The sequence below is a fragment of the Rhamphochromis sp. 'chilingali' genome, assembly GCF_963969265.1.
Source record: "Rhamphochromis sp. 'chilingali' genome assembly, chromosome: 4".
Taxonomy (NCBI): domain Eukaryota; kingdom Metazoa; phylum Chordata; class Actinopteri; order Cichliformes; family Cichlidae; genus Rhamphochromis; species Rhamphochromis sp. 'chilingali'.
The window spans coordinates 9,513,105-9,524,233 of NC_137948.1; the positions used below are offsets into that span (position 1 = coordinate 9,513,105).

The 11,129-nt window shown below is 40.3% G+C and overlaps 1 protein-coding gene across 6 annotated transcripts in view; it reads right to left on the minus strand.

Annotated features, from left to right (window-relative positions):
• cnnm2b (cyclin and CBS domain divalent metal cation transport mediator 2b) overlaps nt 1-11,129 on the minus strand; it is a 53,366-nt gene that overhangs the window by 16,207 nt on the left and 26,030 nt on the right. For 3 of the 6 annotated variants that reach the window (XM_080880336.1, XM_080880335.1, XM_080880334.1), the window contains exon 2: nt 4,755-4,898. The exons of 1 other annotated variant lie outside the window; for it this stretch is intronic. In XM_080880336.1, coding sequence (XP_080736462.1) covers nt 4,755-4,898 — 144 coding nt within the window. Of the gene's footprint in view, nt 1-4,754; nt 4,899-5,286; nt 5,365-5,526; nt 5,619-11,129 lie in introns of those variants that run through there. 2 more of the 6 variants (XM_080880339.1, XM_080880338.1) reach the window with 2 other exon arrangements.

Sequence of the window (11,129 nt, forward strand, 5' to 3'; positions counted from 1 at the left end):
AATCCAGAACAAAGCACATTTCAAAAAAATTATAAATCGATTTAGAAATTGATTTGCATGGCATTGATTAAGTATTTGATCTGTGTGCCATATAGCCACACAGATCATGAGTTGCCATGTGGGCAACTTGTTATGCATATACATCAAACCTGTCCACAGAATCATTTTCCATTCCAACCTCTCCACCAATATGAGCAAAACCAAAGAATTGTCAAAGGACATCGGGGACAAGACCACAGACCTGCACAAAGCTGGAACGGGCTGCAAGACCAGCAAGTAGCTTGGTGAGAAAATGACAACTACTGCTGTAATTATTCAGAAATGGAAGAATGAGAAATGAGAAAGGTGGTGGATCAACCTAAAAGGGCAGTTGGGAAGTCACCAAGGACAGTCACCAAGAACAGCACCTCCCACCCACCCAAATCCTCAAGATGGCACATGTAGACATCTGTCTTTAGTTTTACAGGGAATATCTGAATGATTCGGAGAAGGTTTGGAAGAAATTGGTGTGGTCAAATGAAACAAAGTTCAAGCTCTTTGGTATCAACTCAACCCACCATATTTGGAGGAAGAGTAATGCTGAGAATGAACCAAAGAACACCATCCCCCAAGTCAAGCAAGGACATGGAAAGATTATGCTTTGGAGCTGTTTTTCTAAGGGTACAGGATGACTTGGACTAATTGAGGGGCCAATGGAATGGGCCATGTATCATAAAATATTGGAGGAGAACCACTTTCCCTTAGCCAGAACACTGAGGTCATTGATAGCATGACAACCCACAACATACCACCAGGACAACAAAGGAGTGGTTCAAGAAGCACATTAAAGTCATGGAATGGACTTGCCAGCTTCTAGACCTCAGTCTATAGAAAATCCGTGAAAGGGAGCTGAAGCTTCAAATTGCCAAAGGGCAGCCAATAGGATTTAGAGTTTCTATAAAGCGGTGTGGCCCAAAAATCCTTCATGAGATGTGTGTAAACCTGGTGACTAACTACAAGAAACAGAGTCATAGTTTGCCTGGTAATCTTATTTCACTCCAATAATATTTAAACTGCAATAGAAATTAGACTTTTCATTTCTTTTTAAATTAAATAAACTTACAAATTCAGCAGGAGATCAGATAGATAGATGGTGTTGGGAAGGTTACTTTTAAAATGTATTTTGTAACGTATTCCGTTACATTACACAATGACAGTAACGTATTCTGAATACTTTGGATTACTTAATACAGTGGCTTACAAAAGTATTCAGCCCCCTTGAACTTTTCCACATTTTGTCACATTACAGCCACAAACATGAATCAATTTTATTGGAATTCCACGTGAAAGACCAAAACAAAGTGGTGTACACGTGAGAAGTGGAACGAAAATCATACATGATTCCAAACATTTTTTACAAATAAATAACTGAAAAGTGGGGTGTGTGTAATTATTCAGCCCCCTGAGTCAATACTTTGTAGAACCACCTTTTGCTGCAATTACAGCTGCCAGTCTTTTAGGGTTTGTCTCTACCAGCTTTGCACATCTAGAGACTGAAATCTTTGCCCCTTCTTCTTGCCACAGATTCTCGATTGTATTTAGATCTGGACTTTGACTGGGCCATTCTAACACATGGATATGTTTGTTTTAAACCATTCCATTGTTGCCCTGGCTTTATGTTTAGGGTCGTTGTCCTGCTGGAAGGTGAACCTCCGCCCCAGTCTCAAGTCTTTTGCAGACTCCAAGAGGTTTTCTTCCGAGATTGCCCTGTATTTGGCTCCATCCATCTTCCCATCAACTCTGACCAGCTTCCCTGTCCCTGCTGAAGAGAAGCACCCCCAGAGCATGATGCTGCCACCACCATATTTGACAGTGGGGATGGTGTGATCAGAGTGATGTGCAGTGTTAGTTTTCGGCCACACATAGCGTTTTGCATTTTGGCCAAAAAGTTCCATTTTGGTCTCATCTGACCAGAGCACCTTCTTCACATGTTTGCTGTGTCCCCCACATGGCTTGTAGCAAACTGCAAACGGGACTTTTTATGGTTTTCTGTTAACAATAGCTTTCTTCTTGCCACTCTTCCATAAAGGCCAACTTTGTGCAGTGCACGACTAATAGTTGTCCTATGGACAGATTCCCCCACCTGAGCTGTAGATCTCTGCAGCTCGTTCAGAGTCACCATGGGCCTCTTGGCTGCATTTCTGATCAGCGCTCTCCTTGTTCGCCATGTGAGTTTAGGTGGACGGCCTTGTCTTGGTAGGTTTACAGTTGTGCCATACTCCTTCCATTTCTGAATGATCACTTGAAAAGTGCTCCGTGGGATGTTCAAGGCTTGGGAAATGTTTTTGTAGCCTAAGCCTGCTTTAAATTTCTCAATAACTTTATTCCTGACCTGTCTGCTGTGTTCTTTGGACTTCATGGTGTTGTTGCTCCCAAGATTCTCCTAGACAACCTCTGAGGCCGTCACAGAGCAGCTGTTTTTGTGCTGACGTTAGATTACACACAGGTGCACTTTATTTAGTCATTAGCACTCATCAGGCAATGTCTATGGGCAACTGACTGCACTCAGACCAAAGGGGGCTGAATAATTACGCACACCCCACTTTTCAGTTATTTATTTGTAAAAAATGTTTGGAATCATGTATGATTTTCGTTCCACTTCTCACGTGTACACCACTTTGTGTTGGTCTTTCACGTGGAATTCCAATAAAATTGATTCATGTTTGTGGCTGTAATGTGACAAAATGTGGGAAAGTTCAAGGGGGCCGAATACTTTTGCAAGCCACTGTATATTATCATGCTTTTTATAACTACATGAATGTACTATTGCTGTGTGATTTATTACTATTACTGAAGGTTACTCGACATACCAATACCAACTTGATTTTTAAATCTTAATATAAAATGAGAAACTGTAGGGTGACATTAGGTAAGGCTGCACTTTTTACAGCGATCTCGTATAGAAAACTATTCGCGCGTATATAAAACAGGTTTGCGGCTCCGAGCCGTCGTAAAGAGACTTCTGGCGGGCCGAAAACTAGCCACCATTAACTTGTCTGGGTCAACTTTGCTAGCGAGACAGAGAGAGGCGTTGAAAGGTTGTTTCGGAGGAAAACAGAACACAGTGTACAGTCGAGTCTTAACAGCTTACTTACAACTGGGCTCGTCAGGCACTCTTTTTGGCTGCAGTGGTTATTATTATATTTACATGCTTCCATCTCCCGATTCTGCTCGGTGTCAACTCGGACTTTCCACTCTCCTTTTTCTCCCTTCCTCGCGCTCACACACACACACAGGTATGGCAGTCCATTCTCCCTGCAGCACGCATTACACTGCCCATCAGGCTACATTCTGCCTATTGCCTTCATATTAAATCATTTTTGTGAATAATTTAAAAAATATTTCTTCACGTCATTATGCGGCCGCAACTAGGTTTGACATGGGCCACGAGATTGAGATGCAGGCATTAGAGCCCCTAATGCGTGTTTTGTTTGGGTTTCCACCGGCGTGGAATTACCAAAAATAGATGGCATAGCCTAACATGTGAAACAGGAAAAGACCACCGTGTAATCCATTTATTTCAACAAAGTCAATGTATTCTGAATACCACGCTTTTAAACAGTAACTGTAACAGAATACAGCTACTCATATTTTGTATTTTAAATACATAACGCCTGTACATGTATTCCGTTACTCCCCAACACTTTAGATAGATAGATAGATAGATAGATAGATAGATAGATAGATAGATAGATAGATAGATAGATAGATAGATAGATAGATAGATAGATAGATAGATAGATAGATAGATAGATAGATAGATAGATAGATAGATAGATAGATAGATAGATAGATAGATAGATAGATAGATAGATAGATAGATAGATAGATAGATAGATAGATAGATAGATAGATAGATACACCTGATGTTTAAACCTTCTGTTTGTAAGAGGCAGCCAATCAGAGGAGCTAAAATGGATTGTTTCAGATGCTGAATAAACTTAGCAGATGCTTTAGAGCGTCAAATATAAATAATAAATAAGAGTCATGTTAAGAAACTCTTTATATATATCTTTTGAAAATAATCTCTGCTTGTGGAAAAAAAAATCAGATGTTGGGTGCACAACACAAACAAGACAATCTTCTCAGTAAAAAATATGTAAATTTAGAGTAAATAAAATGCTCACCAAGAGTAGCATTCTCAAAACAACTCAATTTCCAACAAACTCCAATTAACACATCATCTCAAAAATGTATTCTTGAACAGAGGTTTGAAGCTACCATTATCTGCATATAATGAGAAAGTTGTCATTTATAGGCATGAACCCATAGAGCATTATCACTGCAGCTCTGCAGAGATGTTTTTAGCACAATATTTTGCATTTCTGGCAGCCAGCTTTACTGCTTTGATTCAGTCCCGCTGCACTCATTAGTGTGAACCAAAAACTGCACAAACTGGCTCTACCCCACAGTACCCACAAGGCACCAAACAGCAGATATACATAGTTAGAAACTTGAACATTTAGCTTGTAAACTGCACATTTTCTCCAGAGTTTGTGGACACCAAGTCCGAGTGACAAAGAGCAATGACAACAGGCAGCTGTTGCATCTTGAAATAGTGCTTTTGATTTGAGATTAAAATGATTGGCTGAAAGATGCAAAAATGCTGTTAAGAGACATGGAGCGTGGTAATTCTCAGGGATTTTATCATCCGTTTTGTTTTTCATGAACTTATTGTATCTGTTGTTATGTTGAGTTTAAAGAGGGGAACCTACTGTATAGGTCAGTCTCGTCGAGGATCTCTGACTTGATGATTTCTTCAATAACGTCCTCCAGGGTGACAATACCCAGAACTTCGTAGAAAGGGTCTCCCTCACCTTCATTGTTCACCCTCTGAACTATGGCCAGGTGGGATTTTCCTAGCAAATCATACACACACATACACAGGTCATAAAGTTGGAGTCATATGTTATAGACGGTTAAACGTGGTTCACACAGTGAGCTTGGTTATAAAAGAGAAGAAACAGGCGGGAGTAAACATGTCTAATGTACCAATCTGAGGTGTATCATGGATAAATGTTTTATATAGTCTAAGTTTTTCTGTATAGCAAAGAGGAATTATAAGTTAGGTAGCAGGGTAGCAGGGATTATGGGGATTCAAAATCACACAAAGAGCAGGTGATGCAAAGTGATTTGAAGGCATGACTGTTGTACCCAGGGATACAGTGCTTGCTAATGTGAGGGTTAAACTGTTATCAGTGCCAGGAAAAAGTAATTCAGACCAAGACAGACAATCAAACAATCCTAAATTTCATCGTATGAACCCCTTTTGCCCTCCTTCCTTCCACATCTGTGTTCCCAGGACCCTCCTGTGTGCTGTAACATCTGAAAAAAAAGAAACAAACTGCCGTGTATGCAGAGACGACTGTCAGGCAAAACACTAAACAAATTCTTTGACTTTTCTCAGCTTGTGATCATTTAAAAGGAATTTTCCAGAGGCCTAGGCTAATATTAGCCCCTGCAAAATGAAGTTTCCATTCCGCCCTGGCGATATTCTCACCAAGCAAAGGAACAGACCGGGCGAACCTCCGCTGTGTGATCAGATTGTCTCGGAATGGGCCGTTTGCATGCAGATACACCTGGGTATAAAAACATGGAGGACGTCAGAGTGCTTCTGCGTACGTGTGCATGCACGTGTGTCAGGAGCGTCTGTGTGCACAAAGGAGTATGTTTATTTTACAGGTACATCACAGGGTCTGGTCTCAGTTGCTGTTTCAGCTCATTTTTACTGCTTCGATGCAGGCAAGCACAGACTGAAAAGATGTCTGAGCTAAAGACCAACAGAGTTATACTGCACAGCATCTCACTGCTTCCTCGCAACACTATGACAGCACAACAATGTTCAGTAGCTAGAACCTGAAAGTGAGAATGTTGTGAGTGCTAGATGGAGAATTGATGCTTTCAAGAAAGATACTCAGGTTACACCTAACATGCTGGCAGCGTAAGATCCCTTAAGAGAGGTATTAATAATGTAAGGACATAAATCCACTAACACAAAGAGCCTGAAAGTAGAAGGCCTTAGAAAATCTTAGCACCCAAGTGTCAAAAAACATACAAATGATATCTTCAGCATAGTGCTTTTTTTACTGAGACAAACACAAATGGCACCTCATGGGTTAAAGCAATCATACCTCTGTAGTCCTTGAGCATGCACTTACTCTAAACTGCCCAGGGAGGGAAAGAGAAATGGAGTGGCTAGCACAGCACAGCACTGCAGAGTGAAATTGATCAATGCTCGCTTTTTTCTCGCTAATGGCATCCACTTCACTCATGTTAATGAACACAAGTTATGAAGTTTAGGTTTGTACTGTAATAAAACATGTTCTGTCTTTACACCATAGAGTTTAAAATGAAATTAACTAACCATTGTCAGTAAAAAAAACAGTTTGCTGCTGCATTTAAAACTGAAAATTAAAAAAAAGTACATATCTGAAAAGTCAAAAAGATTTCTGTTTTTCCAAGAGAAGAAACATCCAGCTTGTTATCAGAGCAAAGTTTGAAACCACCTTCTGCTTATAGGTTTTACATTTGCAATTACCCATGCCATTACTGCATATGGCATGGGTAACTGCAAATAGACCATTCATGTTTATAAAACAAATACTGGATTTGGAGAAAGAAATGCTGCTATTCAGGCTTTTCCGACTTGCTTCTTTTTTTTTTAAACTCGCATGTATGTCAGCTGCACGAGTAACGTAGTAACTGGGTGAATACTGTGAAATGTTATTTATTAACCTTAATCATTATCATTACTTATGTTGTATGGGGATGCAGATTGCGATTTAATATACTGTTTATGTTACCTTGTTAACCTTTTATCGTGTTTATGGGAAGAACTGGCTTAACCTGAGGATGAACATGACATGCACAGGACATGCTCTAACATTTGTCAAAGTGAGTAGGAGGACTTTTTATGTCAAAATATTTCCTAAATTGCAAAATAAAATTATGTTCATCCACACATACATAACCAAAGAGGGGCAAATTACAAATTACTACTACCAGACCTCATAAAGAGTCACATCGTCGACTCTTTCTACAGAGGTTACCTTAACATCTTTGCACATCTGTAATTTCAGCCATTGGTATCCCAAAAGCACCAAAGGACTTGATGACTCTGTTGTAAGGGTTTCAGCAGAGGCAGTAAGCGTCATTACTTAAAAACGACATAAGGATGAAACTCAGTGGGAAGCCGAGATGACAGCGAGAAGCATGTTTATGCAAAGTTTCTAGTCTGTCCCATGGACTGATATATAAGGAGACTCAACATTTTGTTCTATATAACAGAGGGCACAGACTGGCGACCTGTCCAGGGTGTACCCCGCCTCTCGCCCTATGACAGCTGGGATAGGCTCCAGCGCCCCCCATGACCCTGAAAAGGATAAGCGGAAGCGATTGGATGGATGGATAACAGAGGGCATAAGAAAATGATATACCCAATAATTTTCTCTTGTTACTATACTGGATGTTTTATGTGTCATTAGGCCAATTATAAATAAAGGATATGCATTGACAGAATATGTTGCAGCTCTAAAACCATGGGTCCACTTTATTTCACCTTTTTCTGAATATCTTCAGCTCATGAAACGGCTGTTATGAGTTTCCATCACTAGTGGATGATCTTCCAGTACTTGATGGATTGGTTTAAAAGTTCAGTTTGAATTTATGATCACTTTGATGATCTACTGACTTTCCCCCCCATAGTCTGAGTAAATTTTCAACAACTACCAGAGAGTTTGCCATGGATAAGTGACAAGAGTGCCTATCAAAATCTGTGACCGATTAGCCTCAGCATTACTCTTTGCTTGTGATAAATGTGCTGGTGGCACATAGAAAAAATGACAACCGTGGTATTAGTTATAACTACATGACTTAGCATCATCATTGATGTTAACGTTTAGCTTGTGTAGCTGGTCTAAAGTTCCTGACAGAGCTACACTTTTTTATTTAAATATTCTTGGCCGAGCACAATTAGGAAATACGGAATGAATGAATGCTCTTCTAAACTCTGGAAAACTTTTTTTTCTTTTTTTAAACAAACTGTATTTAAGAGCTGAGTCAATTAGACACTGGAAAATTTCCATGGGATTTGAGGGTGGGTGCGTGACCTCAGTACGGCCCTGTGGAGCAGACCTTTTGATGTACATCCTTCTCCTTATGCTGCCAGTGTATTAAACAACAGCTAAACTGTCTACTCAAGAGGATTAAGCACTTCCTGGTAGTGCACCTCTACTGCTTTGTTGTTAAGGAAAACAAAATAATCCGCTGTGTACTTTTTACTTCACTTCACCCAATTACAAATATAAACTGAAACTGTAATTTACAGGGCTACTGACATTTCTCAGAAATGTTCAAACATAGCACTGAATAACTGTAATAATTGTGTTGTAGTTCTCAACAGGCTTCCTTAATAGATGAAACTGAAAGTGAATTGACCCTTGACCCTGCTGTTTGCAGTGTGCCTGTGCGCTGGACTACCCAGCATGCATTCAGCCTCATCCCAGCTAGATAGCCCCAGATGTCAGGCAGCAGTGGTGGGTTATAGGACCCTAGACGACTGGCCTTAACAAGGACACGCTCTCCCTGAGGCCCGCTGCCAAGTTCCAGGCTCCAGAAGGTCCAGAGTGTTAGCTTCTACTCTCTACCTCTACTCCCTCTTTTTTAAAAAAAAACAAAAATACACTGCTTCTACGGCAGCGAAGCAGCTATAAATAAACAGGCTGTCATTGTCTCATAATATATTTATGGAACACAGAAGCTGCATTTTTTTTCCTCTTGTTTGTGTGTTATTTTGTCTTTGTGGGAAACTGGAAAGTATGCACTCATCTGTGGGACAGTGAGACAAAATAACTGGGATGGCACTACTGTGCAAACACATATGTGTGTGTGTGTGTATTTGTGTGTGTACTGAGAGAAGCAGAAAGTGACTCTAGTTAGTTAAAGGTAGGGTATATGGTTCCTTTCATGGTAACACTGCAACTTTTTATTCACATGTAAACAGAATTTATAACCTTCAACTGATTATAACCTGTCATAAAAAAGTTGTAGTGCTTGTATTTGTCAACTAACCAAACTGATTTTTGAACAAGAGTATTTTGTGCATTAGGTTTTTTAATCTAAGTATTCTAAGTGATATCAGACCAAAGCTTCAGCCAGAACAATGTGATGTGATGTAATTAAAGACGGAAAAAATGGAGGCACTAAAGGGAAAGTCATTGGGTCCCCAAAGTCAGTCAACCAGTCACCAAAATGCCAGTCACCATAATAAAAGAACCTTTGAAAAATCTAAATTGGGGTTGCAATAATTCAGGAAGTAATATTCTTAATGGGCCCATTTTCATATGTAGTTTGTCAAAGATCCAAATTAAAAGCGCTCCAACTCTTGATAACTGTACCAAGCCAAACCAATAAACCATCCATCTATCCATCCATACCCCAAAGCCAAGCCTGAGAACCTCCATTTAGGCCTTCAGAGACTAAGCCATGTGCTCTTTTCCACCATTCCCATCTTATTTATGGAATGTAGCTTTGTCATATTTTTCCATAGCGCAATATGCCCCTATAAATAGGCACGTAAGGCTCAGAGACTTGGGGTGGGAGTATGAGGGGTCAGTATCTGTTGTGGACACTCATCACTGCCCCCCTCCCTGTCTCGCTCTCCCCCTGTTTTTCCAAATATTTGAGCCCTGACAAATATAGTGCAACGTTAGGGTGATGGGAACTCGTTGGATGGTCTTTCTTCTAAATCTACCTCCTGTGAAAAAAAGGAGCAGAGTTTCAGGCTATTCTCACCCATTTTTCCATTGACATGGATAAAAACTTTACCCTGGTAACATGTCAGCTATTTACAGCTTCTTTATTTACACAAACATTCAGACTGAATACACACTGAATAAAATAGTGTCACCTTGTGGCCTGTATTATCTGGAGACAGAAATGGAATTTATAGATAAAACAGATACATGAAATGCCTGCTGAGGCATTTATAAGATTAATATAAATAAGGAAACAAATGCTCCTTAATTGGTTACTTAAAGGGGCAGAGCAGCTGCTGCTCTAGGCTCCGTCAACTTCACTTTAATAAATCACACAAGGGGCATTTGCACCTTTATTGATCCTGAACAAACTTTATAATGTGCATGCAGTTTGCTGAAGGGTATTTACAAAAATGATACAGAGATTAGGTCAACCAAGAGTGCTTAATTCATTTCGACTGTTCCTTTAATTAACTAAATATCTTTGAGTAGATGGTATCAACTGACATAACAATATCATGATCTGGCTGTGTCTCAGGCTACGTTCATTAGACAGGGTAGTAATGCTGTTACGTGTTATGTGCTTGTACTAAATGTAGTTACGTAGTGCTCTGATAAATGCTATATGATAGAAACATATAGATAATATGTTTTTGTTTACAAGTTGAACAGCCACAAGGTGTAATACCCTCCATGGAGAAGGAGACTAGAGGCCAAGCTCAAGGTAGCACAGAGGGAGGTTAGCCAACTATCGGAGCTGCAGAAAGGCGCGATGAAGAAGGTGCCTAAGAAGTATAGCAAGCTGTACTGTTCCCACTGCTCTTCTGCATAGTCCTGAACCCCCTCAGTGAGATCACTAACAAGACTGGCTACTGATACCGACTACGGAATGGAGCAATCATCAGCCACCTCGTCTACATGGATGACATCAAGCTGTATGCCAAGAGTGAACGAGACATCGATTCACTGATCCACACCACCACGATATCCAGCAATGACATGGGAACATCATTCGGACTGGAGAAGTGTAGTCAGATGATAATGAAAAGAGGGTAGTCAGAATTGAGGGGATTGAAAATCTAAATGGGAGACACCCCCCAGGGTGGTGGAGATTGCAGAGCTAAGATCCTGTGGGACTTCCAGATACAGATGGACAAAATGGTGGTGGCTAACCAACTGGACATAGTGTTGGCTGACAAACAGAAGAAGACAGCTGTAGTGATTGATGTAGCAGTTCCGAATGACAGCAACATCAGGAGGAAGGAACATGAGAAGCTTGAGAAGTACCAAGGGCTCAGAGAAAAGCTGGAGAAGATGTGGAGGGTGAAGGTGACG